The 18753-nt window shown below is 38.7% G+C and overlaps 1 protein-coding gene across 2 annotated transcripts in view; it reads right to left on the minus strand.

Moving 5' to 3' along the window:
- Positions 1-11132: 11132 nt before the first annotated feature.
- The window catches only part of CDKL2 (cyclin dependent kinase like 2), a 45735-nt gene continuing 38114 nt past the window's right edge, over positions 11133-18753 (minus strand). The window contains exons 11-15 of one of the 2 annotated variants that reach the window (XM_066385375.1): positions 17712-17835; positions 17396-17502; positions 14348-14479; positions 11374-11462; positions 11133-11221 (exon numbers count right to left, since the gene is read on the minus strand). In XM_066385375.1, the coding sequence (XP_066241472.1) occupies positions 11415-11462; positions 14348-14479; positions 17396-17502; positions 17712-17835 (411 nt within the window). In that variant the 3' untranslated portion in view covers positions 11133-11221; positions 11374-11414. The remainder of the gene's footprint in view (positions 11222-11373; positions 11463-14347; positions 14480-17395; positions 17503-17711; positions 17836-18753) is intronic. The other variant, XM_066385376.1, reaches the window with a different exon arrangement.

An 18753-nucleotide genomic window follows, 5' to 3' on the forward strand; every position in this document is an offset into this window, starting at 1 on the left:
CTTTTGAAGCAATGGGAGTGTGTTGGAAGGATGTGATAACTTTTAAATTCATGTTTTGCTTGGTGGCAAAAATAGTGTCAAAAATAGCCTATGCAAGGCTAAAGTTCTAACCACGTTAAAGGCATAACCTGAATGTAATCATCAGACAAACCCAAATTGAGGGACATTTACAAAACAACTGCCCTGTAATCTTCAAAAACGTAGACGTCACAGTGGACAAAGTTTAAAGAAGATTACAGAGACATGACTAAAGGCAATCTCAATCTCGGAGGTTGGGGAGGGGAGAGGTTGCCATGAAGAATATTATTGGGGTAACTGGAAAATTTTCAATGAGGGCCATGTATTAGGTACTAGTATTATATCAGTGCTAAAGTTTCTGAATTTGATAACTAGGTAAGAGAACATATATAAAAATCTGAAGTACTTGAGGGTAAAGGAATATGATTTCTACAAATAAATCTCAAATTATGAAAAAAGTGTCTGTGTATAAGAGAGGGGGGAGAAATGGAGGCGCTGGGAAGAAGAGAAACTAATAAAGCAAATGGCAAATGTTTTTACAATGGTGTGTATGGGTGAAGGGTACTACAACTCTTCTTTAGTTTGAAGTTATTTCAAAATGAAAGTAAAAAGACATTACTAAAAGCAACACCGAGGAGTTAGTGACAGGGAGGGCCGCCCTGGGTTTAGTCATAGAGGAAGAAATGGCCAATTTAGAGCCAGCGGACGCCTGACCAGGCAGTGGCGCAGTGGATAGAGCGTCGGACTGGGACGCAGAGGACCCAGGTTCGAGACCCCAATGTTTTTACAATGGTGTGTATGGGTGAAGGGTACTACAACTCTTCTTTAGTTTGAAGTTATTTCAAAATGAAAGTAAAAAGACATTACTAAAAGCAACACCGAGGAGTTAGTGACAGGGAGGGCCGCCCTGGGTTTAGTCATAGAGGAAGAAATGGCCAATTTAGAGCCAGCGGACGCCTGACCAGGCAGTGGCGCAGTGGATAGAGCGTCGGACTGGGACGCAGAGGACCCAGGTTCGAGACCCCGAGGTCGCCAGCTTGAGTGTGGGCTCATCTGGTTTGAGCAAAAGCCCAGCAACTTGAACCCACGGTCGCTGGCCCCAGCAAGGGGTTACTCGGTCTGCCGAAGGCCCACGGCCAAGGCACATATGAGAAAGCAATCAATGAACAACTAAGGTGTTGCAACGCGCAATGAAAAACTAATGATTGATGCTTCTCATCTCTCTCCGTTCCTGTCTGTCTGTCCCTGTCTGTCCCTCTCTCTGACTCACTCTCTGTCTCTGTAAAAAATAAATAAATAAATAAATAAAAATTAGAGCCAGCAGACAGATGGAGGAGATGACAGAGTAAGATTAGCCTGGGGGTTGAGGGTACAAAGAGAAGGAAGGTTAAAAAGGAGGCTAGATCCTGGGTAAACTACACTGGGGACCGTGCCTGTGGTCACCCAGGAGTGGACAGCAGCACTCCAAGCTAGGCTAGCCCTGGGGCCCGCTGGAAAAGGGGAACTTAACCTATGGGAGGGCACAGCTTGAAAAGCATTTCAATTTAAGATTTTGGTGTGCACGTAAAATGAAATTAGATGTTGTCTTCTGGATTTGTAACTCATACATTTTTTTCCACTGAGATATTTTGTGATTGAAAATTCTAAGCAAAGTGAAAATGCAATGATTTCTACAGGAATTTTGTATGCTAAATAAGCAGTGTCTTACGAGCACACCTTTTTTTCTGTGTTTGTGGTCAGAATTAATGACAGCATAATTTTCTGCCTGCTAGTATCTTTTCATAGTCATTATAAACAGGGAGAACCAAATAATCCTTTTTGGTCACTGTAAACTTACTAAAATGTTTGGTAACAAGCAGAGTTCTTGTGTTCTGCTAAGGTTAGAGTTATAACCTATTGCCATCTTTAATTTAAATGTTTCTTTGTGCTTTCAAGTATTACCGGGTTTTTCTTAATCATTAAAAATTTACTTTAAAAATTTTTAAATCCTCAATACTTATTCCTTTGAGATCATTCTCTCTTCTGAGTTCTTTCTTTTTTCTAACGTTTAAAAATAGGTTGGCATAATAGTTCAATTCTTAACGAGCAATTCGGGTATGATACAATTACTACCATGGGCAGTGAAAGAGTGTTAGCCGTGCGCATAAGGGGAAGCGTGTCCAGGAGCGCTGCTGTGGAGATGAACTGTAAAGGTAGGTGGTGAAAGCCCAGGGCTGTTGCTCTGCGTGGTAACAACTGGTCCTGCTGCATCATGGACATAACCACTAATCATTTCTCTTCTTTTCAGCACAAATCAAAGTTTGAGTTCTAAATTTAAAAAAAAAAAAAATCCCCACAAGAAGTAATCTTTAGTTTATCCACGCCTTAAAAGAATTAAATAGCAGTAGTTAAATGACTTATATAGAGGGGACCAATGCAAACGAACTATTACATATTACATCTGTAACCTCTTGCCACAGACATACAGGTCCTTACTGTGGCTGCATGACCCAGCCTGCCCACTCCCTGTCCCCAGCCTCTTCCTCTCTGACCCCATCTCACACTCTGCTCTTCCTTTCTCCCTCTACATGGGGCACTGCCCTTCCCTGCTCCTCAGAACAAGCACACTCCCTCCTGGGGGCCTGTTCCCTCACTGGTCCGGTCTACAGTGCCTTTGCCCCAGGACCTACATGGGTGCTCCTCACTTCTTTCAGCACATTCATAAAATGCCACCTCTCAGTTCCCTGATCATTTCTTCTAAATGTGCAGGCAGAACCACTCTCTCCCCGACTCCTGGCTTTCTTTTATCCCTAGCCTAAATCACATTCACTCATTCCAGATGTATTTTTAGTCCTCTTCTTGATTCTTTGTATTTTATGTAAGACACTAAGTTTATAAAGGCAGGAAATAGTATCTGTTCTCTTCACTCTTTTATCCCCAGGACTTAAAACAATGCCTGCATACAGTAAGGACTCAATAAGTATTTGTTAAATAAATGAACTTTTAAACCTCCTGATATTTAACTCTCTTTGTTTCCAAATGAATTTCCACATATCAGGGGAAGCCTTGGGATTTCAAACTCTTCTCCAGAATAACAAGAACTTCAATTGAGGTGAGAAAGATAAGGTACACACATTCCTCTCAAATAAAATAGTTACTGGCCACTGGTGCATGTGTTCAACCTTCTTTCAGAAATTCTAACATGGATCTGTCTCTGTCTCACTGCAGATAGAATTTCTTTCAGTAGTTTGTTGGAGTCTAGACCGCACTGGTAACCAGAGGTAGAGAATCCTCCAATGTAATCAACCAATTAATTTTGTAATTTTTTTCACATTTTATTAGTATAATATATCATTTTTTTAAAAATCTGAGTCCAGTCTACTTTGTAAAATCTCTTCTCTACAGCCATGCCAAGACACATTGTAAGTTTGGTTATTTGATGCCTTTTCAAACTTACTCTTTAAGTATCTGTTCAATGGGCAAAAAGAAGGTGATGTTCTGACAACAGAATTTATATACTTCTTGGCTTATGTTCTAAATTGGAGGTTTATTACATGTTCTGCATGTTACAAACATTTCAACTTCTTAGGAAATATCTTTCACAATTTTTCTTCACATTAGATGCCCGCCCTCATTCGGGATAGAGGAAGATTTTATACGGTAATAGTAATAAATTTATGTTCAAAATGTGTTGCCTGACTAGGCCATGGCTGAGTGGATAGAGCATTGGCCTGGGACGCAGCGGACCAAGGTTCAAAACTCCAAAGTCTCCAGCTTAAGCATGGGCTCATCTAATTTGAGCGTAGTTTCACTAGCTAGAGTGGGGGTCACTGGCTTGAGCATGAGATCATAGACATGACCCCATGGTCGCTGGCTTAAGCCCAAAGATTTGCTGGCATAAAGCCCAAGGTCACTGGATTGAGCCCAAAGTTGCTGGCTTGAGCAAGAGGTCACTGGTTCAGCTGTAGCCCCACCCCACCCCCGGTCAAAGCACTTATGAGAAATCAATCAACAACCAACTAAGGTGCCACAAAGAAGAATTGATGCTTCTCAGCTCTCTCTCCATTCCTGCCTATTCCTGTGTGTCTCTTTCTCTCTCTCTCTCTGAAAAAAAAAAAAGTTTTACCATTTTTTTTTCCATATTGGCAAAGTATTTCTCCTTTTCTGTAATCACTTTTCAGTTTTCTTTGATGATTCCTTTTTTCAAATCAACATGTTAAGAGTTATATTAAAGTCTTAAATTTTAGACATAAAATAGATCACTTATTTCTTTCTCCTGACCAACATGAACAAAATGCCCTGCACATTTTCAAATTCATCATTTCAGTAGACTGACTACTGGCCTAACACATGTATTAGCTGACTGATGTCAAGGCCTGAGATGTGTCTGGGTCTTCCCTGTACCAACGCCCTTTGCTGCATTCCAATAGAATCAAGAAAGACAGTTGGCTCCTCAGTCAGGATACATACAGGAATCAATCAGTGAATGCATAAATAAGTGAAACAACAAATTGATGTTTCTTTTTCTCTTCCTCCTTCCCTTCTTCTCTTCTAAAATAAATAGAATTTTAAAATAAAGACAGCTGTGTCACTATGGACTAATTTTCAAATTTCCATTCATCGTGAACATCAATTTACATTTTGCTACTTATATAGAAATCACACTTGAGGCCCTGGCCAGTTAGCTCAGTGGTAGAATGTCAGTCCAGTATGCAGATGTTCCGAGTTCAATTCCTGGGTTCGATTTCCAGTCAGGACACACAAGAGAAGCAACCATCTGCTTCTCCACTCCTCCCCCTTTTCTTTCTCTCTGCCTCTCTTCCCCTCCCACAGCCATAGCTCGGTTGGATTGAGCACATTGGCCCTGGGTGCTGAGGATGGCTCCATGAAGCCTCCGCCTCAGGTGCTAAGAATAGCTTGGTTGTGAACATGGCCCCAGATGGGCAGAGCATCAGCCCTAGACAGGGTTGCTGGGTGTATCCTGGTCAGGGCGCATTCAGGAGTCTGTCTTTCTAGATCCCCCCCCCCTCTCACTTGGAAAATAAGGGGGAAAATTATTTTAAAAAAGAAGAAATCACACTTGAAAATCATCTTTTCAATTAACTCCAAAGACGTTCAGATCCCCTTTTGGATTGGTATTCTTGGAAGTGGCCTAATCAGCCTTCCTGCTGCCATGCCTTTGCCTATCTGCCCACATTTCATCTTTGTGAGGCAAATTTACTTTCATAATTCTCCAACTTCTTTTTTATTCAGGATTCTCAGCAATCTCCATAGCTTCTTCCCAGTACCTCCATGTTTCCAACCAGCCTAGCTCTCCTCTGGCCACTAGTTCTGCCTTCCTGACCTGAGTCACCTTTCTACCTGTTGACATTAGGGGAACCTTGATACAATCACAGAGAGGGAGGCCACACACACTTACTTGGTCTCTTCTGTTCCCACTATACTTCATAAACCCCAGAAAGATCAGACCATCTAACTGTCAATATCCACTAGGGGGCACCATTCTACTGGTGGTACCTTCTGATGAACCATTTATTTGTAGCAGCAATTTTCTCTGTTCCTCCTTTTAAGTGAATTTATTGGGCTGACACTGGTTAACAAAATTATACAGGTTACAGGTGCACAATTCTACAACACACCTCTGTACATTGTATTGTGTGTTCACCACTCGAAGTCAAGTTCCCGTCCTTCACCTTATCCCCCTTCTCCACCTCTGCACACACCTCCATCCCCCACACCCTGTCCCTGAGTTTTTTCTTTTTTGCTCAATCAGCAATTTTCAACTGGTGTGCCACAAGGATTTTTAAAACATGCAATTCTTGACTATTCAGTCAGGGGCACTGACCTCTTTTCCCTTAGATTGTCAAATAAAAAAATGACAACTGTCAACACAGCAATAGCCATCTGGTGTGAATGAATCAAAATTATACCTCATGTTTTTTTGTCAGATTGGCAAAAAATATATTTTTTGCTGTGCCGCAGAATTTTAGCAATTAATCTATGTGTGCCATGAGATGGGAAAGGCTGAAGTCGCTGCTCTACAGTATAATAGCTCTCCCTGCCATCTCTGCAGTTCAAGTAGATTAAGCACATCTTAACACTGAGCCCTTAACAATGGAAAAAGGCCGTTTATTGCATGCACAAAAGGAACAGATAAGACCCCTTGGGTGAAATTCTTCCCGGGTTTTGGCATTTTCCTCCTCGAGAAGGATATGGGTTACAGAGTGGGGCTTGACTGCCGCCTCCCAGATCGTGGCTCAGCAGCACTGGGCTGCCCTGGACAGAGCCAGAGTGGGGAGTCACCCAGGTTCGAGACCCCGAGGTCGCCAGCTTGAGTGCGGGCTCATCTGGTTTGAGCAAAAGCCCACCAGCTTGAGCCCAAGGTCGCTGGTTCCAGCAAGGGGTTACTCGGTCTGCTGAAGGCCCACAGTCAAGGCACATATGAGAAAGCAATCAGTGAACAACTAAGGTATCGCAACAAAGAATTGATGCTTCTCATCTCTCTCCTTTCCTGTCTGTCTGTCCCTGTCTATCCCTCTCTCTGACTCTCTCTGTCTCTGTAAAAAAAAAAAGGAAGAAGAAGAAGAGTGTAATTAAAATTACATTCCCCTGGCTAGGTTGCATTTCCCAGTACAAAATAACTTTTGATCTAGTTTGAACTAAACTATATTATCTGAATCTGGTGCTTGTCTTTGTTTTCAAAAGGTAAGAGACACAGTTACAGAGGAAAATCTCCAATAGTCAAGCAAAAACCTGCTTTTTAAATGACCTTTAATATCTTTGTTCACAGAAAAAACTCAAAAGCTATTAATTGATAAAAAGAAAAAATATATATGAAAATATGTATCACTTCAGTAGTAGCCAAGAAAATAAACAAAAGCATAATAATTTTCACCCATCAAATTGGCAAAAATAGAAATTATTATCTAAAATGGTTCCAGTATGGAGAAATAGACTTTCTCATACACTATTGATAAGAATGTAAACTGGTACAGCATTTTTGAAGGACAATTTGGCAGATTCACAATCTAAAACGAAACATGCGTTTTGCAGTTTCAAACTGTCCACATCGGGCCAGCACTGTGAGGATTTCTCCAGCGTCCTTTCTCTTTGCTGCCCTGGCTTGGTAGAAGCCAGCTGGTTCTGTGGGGAGGCTGTCATTGGCCTGAACCAACCAGCATAATCCCATTTCCTTTAGCTCCCATTATTAATTCAGACAAAGGAGTCTAACAAAGGCCCAAACTAATCAGTACAGACCATTCACCTGGCTACAAGGTAAGGGGTATTCACATTTGGCTTAATCAGAGTGAAGCTTTGTTTGATGGCTGGAGGAACATGCTTCCTCCTCTTTAAGTGAATGAGGAGGCACATAGCTCCCGGAGTCTATGCTCCCAAAGTTTACACTATTATCTAAACAAAACATTTTTTAAATTGATTCCAGATCTAAATAATCATGACCATACACTTACTTCAACAAACACGCCTGGCTCTATCATTTATAGAGTGACAATGAGTAAATCTGTTAAACTTTCTAAGTCTATTACCTTGCCTGTAAAATATGACTGACATTCCTACCTTCATAAAAATATAATTACTATAGTCACATAGAAATCACTGTGTTGATGGTGTGGGAAAGAAATAGATAAAGTGTGATTCCCAAACTTCAGAAAGAGAAAATTTAGTGGAACAGTGACAGTGGGTGTTGTTCTTGCTCACGCACCTTCAGAATCTGGCCCTGACTTTTCTGCAGGGTATAGGAACAAAGTAATAAACAGATTTCCTACTTAAAAATATGTCTAGCAGGGAGATGGACAAGTGGGTATGTATGTAAGCAAAAGGAGCGATGACCCAAGGAAGAAGGCTAAAAACGGACGAGTAACCAATTGAAACAGTGTTGTCATGGGAGGGAGGGATGGTTTTTCAATTCTAGCAACAACATTAATAGAGATCACTTTCCATATCTAGAGGTAAGGAAACAGCCGAATGGAAATAAACTGACATTTAAACCTGTTCACTTGACTGATAGGAGATCCTACCCTTATCTAAGGACAGTAAAAGATGCTAAATTGAGATATTTTGATTTCATTTCCCTTTTATTTTTATTTATGTTAACCAAGAATACATTTTCCAAAATTTTGTTAGAACCTTCCTCACTACTACTGGAGATGACTCTGCATGAAAAAGAACAAGCAGGGACTGAAAAAGCTATGCACTGGGAGGAAATGAAATTTCACTGAGAGCAGAGGAGAATGACATTTTATGGATAGTTTATATTCTGTTTTCGTTTTTTAAAGAAAATTTCTCAGTGTATAATACATTCAACGTCAGATATACGTAAACATCAATGAACACAGAGTTCTAAATCACAAGCTGCACAAGTTACATACAAGATTTGTGGTGACACACTTCCCAGGAGGACATGTTAAGAAACAGATAAACTGTTTAGTACATTTTCAAGTTAGTTCATGTCTAAAGCTATCAAAAGAAGAAATAAGGCCTTTTAAAAGGCGATGTGAGAACATAATTTTTCATTCACATAGAGGAGTGTTAAGGGCCCATTTCTAATATAAAAACATGTAACAAAATAATGGAGAAAAATCCACTTAGTCCAATTCACCAGGACTAGCCTTAATGCCAGAGGAGCAGTGACCCTGGTGTTTCTACTTCTCTGCCAGTGGTTCAATTATATAAATTTTTCAATCTAATCTGACTCACAGTTGAGTACAGACCCAGTCTTACACTGCAGCACAATTAAAATAAAGAAACTAATAATGAGAGAGTCACACAAGACAACATATCTTCTATGGTTCTATTTCAACAGGAAGTCAGCTATTCTAACCAAGCAAGGGAGTCTCACTCAGGAAAACCAGGTTCTAACCCTGAGTTTGTCACAACTGTTGCCAGGTAGTCTTTACATGTTACTTTATGACCAGACAGTTTGTATCCTTGGCTGTACAAGGAAATTAACTGCCACCCTGTACCCAAAGTTTCCCAAAAAGAAATTAACAGATATTTCAAATGTATTTGTTAAATACCATACAGTATTGTATACATTGTTTATAATCTATTAATTAAGTAAATGCAAAAACTATTTATGAAGCTCAATTATATGTTATATTTATTAATTTTAAAACATATATACACACAGCAAGCTCATTTTCCCCACCAGTACATATACCTATGTCCTATTAGCATGTGACTTAATATCTTTGTAAGGAAAGACAAAGTAATCATAAGCTGAAAACAAAACAAAACAAAAACCCCAGGATTGTTTTAGTTCAGTGTCTATAGCCCCAATCTGAAAAATCTTCTTTTTCAAGTAGTTCTGCCAAGGTTCTAACCAGATAACGCCTCAAGTCTCAACTTGGATTTACAGTAAATAGTTTTTAGTTCCTTAATTCTAAAGCTCACAAAATGTTTTAATAGATAAAAGATACCAAACGCAAATATAGAATGAAAATAGAAGTAACTGATCCTAGTCCCTCAGACATTGAGGTGATATTTTCATACTGATCTTTAAATAAAAATAACATTGAAATAAGATGGCTGGACACTTGGGCTTTAAGTATAGTCTGCTTTTTATGCTGTGGTGGCTGTTGGCAACATTTTTCACAGAAAAACTAATAATATTTTAATGTGAGGCCTATTAATGCCAATGCACTAATTTTGTTCAGCATGTTAGTCATACCTGGTCTAGTCAAACACCTGGTCAGAGGTTAAAGATAGAGCTTCAAAATCAGGATCAAATTTTAATTGAGCCAATTACCGACTTCTACATTGCAGGACATTATTTTTGCTCCTGAATGTCTTACTCTTTTGAGGCTCCAATAACTATGGTTAGAATTTCAATATTAAGCTCCACAGGATAAATAATAGAGGAAAGTGCTAGTTATATATAGTCTTGGTTTAAGTTCTAGTCAACATCTTTTGGGTGGGGGAAGCACACTATTAATTGGTTAAGGCAGAAAAACCCACACAAATCCTGGTCCCCGTAACAACCATTCTCTAAAAGGATAAATGCAGAGCATGATTGGAAACCCCGAAACCAAAATCCTGGAGTTCAATTGGTTTAACTTTCCCACATAAAAGTTGTGGACAGTGCATCAGAAAAGATGTAGGTACTGTGGGTGAATAATTTTGCACCTTTGTTAAAAACTTTTGGGAAGGTCTAAGTGTTTGAGGAAACAAGGAGACAAGAATGTCTTTGGGGTTTTAGATAGATATTTTGTCTAATATCACCTTCAAGCTATTAGTGGATAGGCGTAAAGGCCATGAAAATGGACATTCCCTACCTGAAGCCTCCTCAGCTGGAGAGTTCAGTAGCAACTGCCCCAGACAAGAGAACCAGTCCTGGTCAGTTGGTAACCCTGCTTCCCATATCCCCTAATTTTATATATATACCTCTCTGTCAAGGAGAAGTTTTCAACTCCAAGGTATAACTCCAAAATTCCCCTTTACCAGTCTGTTCCAATCACGTTCCTGCACACGGGAACATGAATTAGCACCAGAATTTTACGGTGCAGGGGACTGTCTGGCGCCAGCCGCACCACATCATTAGAAATCATGATTTGTGAAACTTGCATTTAGTGTGGTTCTTAGCAGATCTGCAGAGAAGCAGATTCCCATGATACACTGATCAAATATCAACAGTAGTCACAGGAACCGAAGAAATATTTTATATATCTATCCATAGAGAGCAGATACATAGGTTCTTAAAGCCTAGAAACAAGCAAGAGTCTTAAATGTGTTTTGATAGTTAAGTTGGGAAATGTTTTCCTGACTGATCCTGGTTGTTTAGCACCCACATCCACCAAACATACTCCTAAATAAGTGTACACATTAATACCAATAATGCACAAAGTTTGATGCATAAATAAACTTTTATAATGTTTCTTTCTCCCTTTTTTTTAACTTACTTTTAACCTTGAGTTACTTTAAATACACAATCTACTAATAGCAAATATACACACATGAAACACTATTCTTTCATTGGCTATATCTTGAAATGCATCAGTGGACTTGAAAGGTGATGGGTTAACAGCTGGGGAGCGACACCTGTTCAACCTTCCATTGAAACACCTGGAAGTCTTTGCCCTTCTTCTATGAGAACTTTCTCAGAAAATGCCGGCAGTTCAGAAGGAAATGATTAAACCCACGTCGTCTCCTCCTAGAGTATCAGCACTGTTGGTCCCAGAGGATGTCATCCCAAGGGCGGGAGCAGCACCTACAAGCATAGGGGTAATTCATGCCACCAAAAACTTCACATAAAATCTTTCCCGATTCTATCTCACTTGCTTTCTCACATAGTATATACAAACATACAAAATATTTCCCAGAAAAGGTTACACAGCTTCAAATATGAAAAAACAGACCTACCCAGTTCAGAACCGAACTGATATTCAACGCTGGTGTTCCATTCAAGGTAAATCAGACTCCGAATCATCGGACAGGGGGGATCCCGGTATCTATAAATTAATAATCCATAATCACAGAGTCTCAGTAATTGTAAAAGTCCCACTCCCCGAAAACCCTAGTTCTTGTTGTTCAAATACCAGATGTTTAAATTTTCCATAGCCCAAGTTACTTGCACAGAAGAAGATAAAGTGAGAGGATGTTATTCTTTGACCTCTTTGTTGATGCATGTGTTAAAAGACACTTTTGATGCGCCAGGGCAGTGTAAACCCACTGCAACCCCCTTGCTCTACTTATTATCAAGCAAACAAATAGAACAAACAAACAAAAATACCCTTTGGGAAAAGTACCACCAAAAAAAAATACTTGAGTATTAAAGAGAGAAGTCAAACCTTGAAGGTGTGACCCTTCACCTGGAAGTAGGTTTCCAATTTTGTTTTCTACTCCAGTGGCTTTGCCCAAAGGGCTGCCCTGGTCCCAGAGTAGTGAGGAAGAGCAACAGGCTAAAAGTCTGAAAGAAACCCCATCTTTATAGAGAAACCAGGAAAAGGCATCCCTGCGGGCCAGAAGGCCTGGGAGGATTCTGGAGGGAGGAGAACTATTGGCAAGGATCCTCTAACTCTGTATATAAATGCACAGAAGTCTCCACCTAACTCCTGCCACACATATGCATGGCATAGCTTCAAATCCTCATGGCACAGGGTCAGAGAACTAATAAGAGATTTGAATCACCTACACAAGTCTCCTGAACTACACAATTGCAGGACATATGTGAGCTAAGATAGCAAAGACTCAGAGAACTGAGGTGTGTACCACCTCTCACAGAAGCTGAGGCAGTATTTACAGAGTGAACCAAACTTGGGTGACTGTCTGCTAAAACAAAAATGTCAACCTTTTCCAGAGTATTATAATAGGATATAGAGGCTACACATTATTATATCCACAACGTCCTAGGTACAATCCAAAACTACTGGACATAAAAACATCCAGGAAAGTGTGATCAATTCAATCAACAAATAGCAATTCTGAGGTGGCCCAAATATTGGAACTTTATATATTTATACACCTTAAAGTAGCCATTTTAACTGTGGTACATGAGATAAAAGAAAACATACTTGATTTGAAGGGACATGAATTCTTAGTAGAAAAGTAGGAACTCTAGAAAAAACTAGTGGATAATTTAGATTTAAAAACTATTTAAATTTTAAAACCTCTGAGGTCACCGGTTTGAATCCCTGGTCTTGCCTGGTCAAGGCACATATGGGAGTTGATTTTTCTTGCTCCTCCCCCTTTCTCTCTCTCTCTCTCCTCTCTTTAAAAATAAATAAATAAAATCTAAAAAAATAAGTTAAAAAATAAAATTTAAAACTTCACTGGATAGGATTAATAGCAGAATACAAATGACAAAGTCAAGAGTCAAAGAACTTAAAGATAGATCAATAGAAATGACTCAGTCTTAAGAATAAAGAGATAAAAAGATTGAGGAACCTGAGAGAAAATACCAAAAGGTCCAACAAATACATAATTGGAATCTCAAAGGAGAAAGAAGATAATGGCAGAAAAAAACTTTTGAAGGAACAATGACTAAAAACGTCCCCAATTTGGTAGAAGATATAAGTTTATAGATTCAAGAAGCTCAAGAAACCCCAAACAGTGTACAATAAAAAAAAAGAAAGAAAAAGAAAAACTATGCCTAGACACATTATATTCAAGCTAATGAACACAAAAGATAAAGATTAAATCTTGAAAGTAGCCAGAGAGAAATGAAACATTATATACAGGAGAATAACAATTCAAATGCCCAAGAATTTCCTCCCAGAAATCACAGAAATCAGGAAACACAGGAATAGCATCTTTATCATCCTGGGGGAAAATTCTTTTAAGTAACCTACCAACTCAAAGTGGATGTCCAGTGAAAATATATTGCAGAAATGAAAGTAAAATAAAGTCATTATCAAATGAAGGAAAGATAAAAGAGTTTGTCACCATCAGACCTACCCTGTAAGAAATGATAGAGGAAGTTTTTCAGGTGAAGAAAAATACCAGAAAATAACATTGCATCTTTAAGAAAGAAGAAAGAACAGAAACAATAAGTAGCCAGGTAAATATAGAAGACTACTTTTTTCTCATAAATTGTTAAAATATTTATGACTGTTTAAAGCAAAAAGTATGAGATAGTGTGGTAGAGTTTTCAATGTATGTAAATAAAATACATATGATAACATAAAGTTCAGGTTGGTAGGAAGAGAAATATACTTACAAGGTTCCTACATTTTATAAGTGGCCTAATATTTACTCTAACTAGGCTATAAAAAATTAGTTATGTATGTATACTATACTGTAACCAGAGCAATGACTAAAAAATAATACAAAGAGATATCCCCCAAAGCCAACACTAAAAATATTCAAACACAAAGAAAGATTGGAAAGGGAAAACAGAGGGACAGATAAGAAACAAATAAACAAACAAAAAATAACAGTTAGACCCAAACATATCAATAATCACATTAATGTTAATGACCTAAATATTCAGTGGTAGTCAGAAATCTGAAGCTATCCCCCTGAGATGCCTATCACTGGTTAGTCAATCAAACTAATTTAGTTTCTATGTGAAGGGACTTTGCAAATGAAATTTTTGTTACTAATCAGCTGACCCTAAGATAGATTCTCCCGGTGGGCCCAATATAATCACATGCACCCTTAAAAGCAGGAGAATGAGTCAGAAGAGATGAGGCAAAAGAGGAGGTGAAGAGAGATTCAGAGGATAAAAAAGATTTAGCCACTGTTGCTGTCTTTGAAGATGGTGGAACTAAGGGTAAGCCATGAGCCAAGGACTGTGGGTGGCCTCTGGAAGTTGAGCACAATCCCTGGGTGTCAGGCAGCGAGGAAACAGAGACCTCAGTCCCATAGCTACATGGAACTAAATTCTGCAAAGAACCTGAAGGAGCCTGGACGTGGAGCCTTTCCTAAAGCCTCCGGAAAGAAACGCAGCCCGGCTGCCATCCGGGTTCCGGCCTGTGAGACTCCTCAGGAGAGAAGCAGCCTGGTCCGGACTTCTGACCCATGGAAACTGTGAAATAATAAATAGATATTGTTTTAAGTTGGTAGTAATCTGTTAGCGGCAATAGAAAATTAATACGCATTCCAATTAAAAGACTCGGAATTGACAAAATGGAAACAGAGGAAAGATCCTACTCATATGCTGTTGGCAAAAGGAACACTTTAAATATAAAGACCAGACAGGTCAAAAGAAAGTGAAAAGTAAAAAGATACATTATGAAAACATAAGGATAAGTAGGCTGGGGTATCTATTGTATTCTCAGATAAAACAGACTTCCAAGGCACAGAGTCCTATGAGAGAAAAAAGAGAGGCATTTTGAAATGATAAAAGGGACATTTATCAGGATGACAAAACAATTATAAGTGTGTATGTAACTAAAAATAGAGATTTAAAATACTTGAAGTAAAAATAAGCAGATATGAGAAAAACAGACAATTCCATAATCACCATAAAAGATGTTGACAGCACTCTTTCGGTAACTGGTAGAACTAAACAACAACAACAGCAGAACAATCACTAAGGACATAGATCTGAACACCACTATCAACCACCTTAATCAATTTCACATTTATGGAATGCTATATCCAACAACTAAAGATACAGTGTTTTCAAGGTAATAAGATTCATTCACCAATAAGAGACCACATGCTGGGCAATAAAATACATCTCAATGAAGCTAAAAGAACCAAAGTCATACAGAGTATATTCTCTGACCATATGAAATTAAATTAGAAACCCCCAATATCTAATGCACAGGTTAAGGAAGAAACTACAAGGGAAATAAAATATTTGGACTAAATGATAATGAAACTATCATATAACAAAATTTGTGGGATAAAGCTAAAATAATGCTTACAGAAAAAAAATGTGTTCAGGAAAAAATGTGTAGTTAGGTATACAAGTACATAACACGTGTTAAGAGTGTACACGGGGTGGGGAAGTGGAGAGACACTCCATGGATTATGCAACACTTTACTCACAAAACTATATCTTACAGATCTTTCCAGAAGGGAAATAGACTTTTATTAACGTGAACATTTTTGTGTCATGTACAGAAATGAGATGTAGTTAACTGCATTGTGAATACACAAAGTAAGAGTGCAAGGCAAGCCATGGGTCCTGCTAGAAGGTCTGCTTTCAGTCTTCCGGTGTTTCTCTTTCCATTCAGATTTCCCAAACATAAGCCCATGTCATTTTGGTGTTAATCTGCGTTTTTCACTACATCCACATTCTCCTTTATTGTCTTTTAAATACAACTGGAAATTGAACAAGTAAATTGAAGGTAAAAATGCAGAACCAGTTTATATGTATAAAAAGATTATTTCAGAAAAACAAATAAAAATACTGAAGAAGTGTGAAGGCAGCAAAAGCTGTTTCTTACATTTATTAAAACTAGATGTGGGCCCTGGCCGGTTGGCTCAGCGGTAAAGCGTCGGCCTGGCGTGCGGGGGACCCAGGTTCGATTCCCGGCCAGGGCACATAGGAGAAGCGCCCATTTGCTTCTCCACCCCCCCCCCCCTCCTTCCTCTCTGTCTCTCTCTTCCCATCCCGCAGCCAAGGCTCCATTGGAGCAAAGATGGCCCGGGCGCTGGGGATGGCTCCTTGGCCTCTGCCCCGGGCGCTAGAGTGGCTCTGGTGGAGGCAGAGCGATGCCCCGGAGGGGCAGGGCATAGCCCCCGTTGCCCCCTGGTGGGCGTGCCGGGTGGATCCCGGTCGGGCGCATGCGGGAGTCTGTCTGACTATCTCTCCCCGTTTCCAGCTTCAGAAAAATACAAAAAAAAAAAAACACACACAAAAAAAACTAGATGTGGTTATGTCAACCCTGAAAAGTAGTTTTGAACAACATGCACTCACAAAGAGCGAGGGCAAAATGCTGCTCCTTTAAAATCCACATTAAATTTAAGTTTAGAAATATACAAGGAATTTATTGAAACTCTGTAGATCCTAAATGTAAAATTTGTGACAGTGATTAATCTTCATGCAACAGGAATTTGTGGAGCTTTGATTCTGTTCCTACAGAAACTGTTGGCAAGAGATAAGGCAAAGCAACAGCAGTTAGTAAACCTTTTCCTCAGTGTCCCTGGATAATTCTCTCCATAACTGATCCTCAGCAATATTATCCTCCTTGTTTAGAGAGATCTACAAAACTACTTAAGGGGTAACAAGAAAAAAAGTATCCATACAGATAAAGAGACAACATACAGTTCTCTCTATGAAATGGAAGCGCTTAATAGTGAGGATGAAGAATTTAATTCTAAAACAAAAGTTTTAAAAGCATCAAGCAAAGGTGAGAAATCTGAAGAAGTAAAAAGAAAATACAATGACACATATCCAAACTTTGTAGCAAGTTATGGTTGGCTCAAGAGATTAAAAAGTTTGCCAGTTTTCTTAATGTGAAAATGAGTAATATGACTCTTGTTAATATAAAAGTAGCAGAAACATCGATAGTCCTAAGAGCTAAGAGAAGTTATAGAGAAAGGTGACTGTAGAGAATAGCAAATCTTTAAGATAGATGCAGTGGGTCATGGGGGGGGGGGGGGTATCAAACAGACAATACATTTTAAAAGAATAAAAACAATTTCAGAGTTTTATTCTTTGAAAGTAGTTTATAACTTTGGCGCTAATTCAGTGAAATACTATAAGCTACCAAAAAAACCTATGGTTATAGGAAAGCTATAGCGAGGCTAACATACACATCCACTTTTAATCCTAAAAACAAATTGATTACTGTAAGCTGGGAAATGTTTATATATATGTATGTGAAATAAAAGTACTCAGTTCAATGAACCACAAAACAAAATTTAACAAGCAAAATTTTATAGATCCCTCCAATAAACCTCCCCAACCCTTAAGAGCAAAGTCTCGCTAAGATACTGAGTAGGAAGCGTGAGAGAGGCCCGAGTCCCACCCCACCAGACCCCGTACCTGAGGCAGTGCTACGCTGGGCGCGTGCAGGTCAATAGCGGCCAAGGAAGGAATTCGAGATTCTGAAAATTTTTTGTTCTCTTTTCTTGTCAGCCTGGAATTTCGAGCTGCACAAAAATAACCATGAACACAGCAAAGAAATTAGACATTTTTTGTTAGTTTTTCACATTCTATACCAGTATGTACAGAGCCTGTACATATGTACATACTTAAATATGCAAAAGTCACCATACATTTTAAATATTCTGCTCATCTAACATGTATTTTAAATAATATGAACAGAAGCACTAATAAAGTAAGAGCATTATGAACATACCTATGCCTTCCAAGGCTCTTAGTTCAGGGAGATGATTACAGTTTAATTCAGGCAAATGGACATCTGCCTTTGAGTATTCTCTTCTTTTCTTATTTGCCTGAAGTAGGCTCTTTTCACTAGTGACCTAATATCAGAATGGTTAACACAAATGAATTAGCTTCCAAGTAAGCTTATTTGGCTCCTTTTGTAACAACTATATTCATATCCTAAAATTTATAAAATTGAAGGTCTAAAATAACACAAAATTTGAAGAACATCAATAACACACAAAACAATTTCATCTAATTATTTCATATCTCTTTCTCAGTAAATTTATTAAAATTGTTAACAAGCGAATTACTGGTTGATGTTTCTCCCTCTCCCAGCCTTCAGTCATACCCTAGCAATCAATAAGAGGTTAAAAGATGGGCATGAGACTGCAAGGTCAGAACTTAGGATACTTGCTGAACTTTTCAGCATATAGTTGCTTAATGCTGAGCAGTTCATCTTGCCACGTATAACACGTCCTAGCTTGCTTTTTGCTTTCCCAATATCATCCTGTTACTTGTTTTTTAAATATTTGTCCTTGTCTTGATCCTCAGAGTTAGCACATGATACTACCTCCTAGGAGCACAGCTTATTAAGTAAAGTTTTACAACTTCAATTATTTTCCTAATCTTTCTTGGTATTATTACTTCATAGAAAAGTCTGGAAATATAATAAAGTGAAGAATGGTAGTAGCACTTCAACTCCCCACCTTTATGAGTTGACATTTTTCCAATCTGTCTCATTTGAGAAAGACAGAAACTATATTCTTTTCCACGTTTTCAAAACAGATGATACAGAGTGCGTGACTTGCTAACAGAAAAATACCTATCTATAATGAAATCATGTCAGTACATGTACATACATATGTATGAATGTATAATAAATTATACATAAAAAACACATATACTGACAGCAGGAAGCCACTGAGGTTCCTTCATGTCTCAACTGAATATTCTATGAATTATGCCACTCTGCCTCCAGACAGTCTTCAGAAGTCCTGAAGTGAGCTTTTGCG

The sequence above is a fragment of the Saccopteryx leptura genome, chromosome 5 (assembly GCF_036850995.1).
Source record: "Saccopteryx leptura isolate mSacLep1 chromosome 5, mSacLep1_pri_phased_curated, whole genome shotgun sequence".
In the NCBI taxonomy this organism is placed as follows: Eukaryota; Metazoa; Chordata; class Mammalia; order Chiroptera; family Emballonuridae; genus Saccopteryx; species Saccopteryx leptura.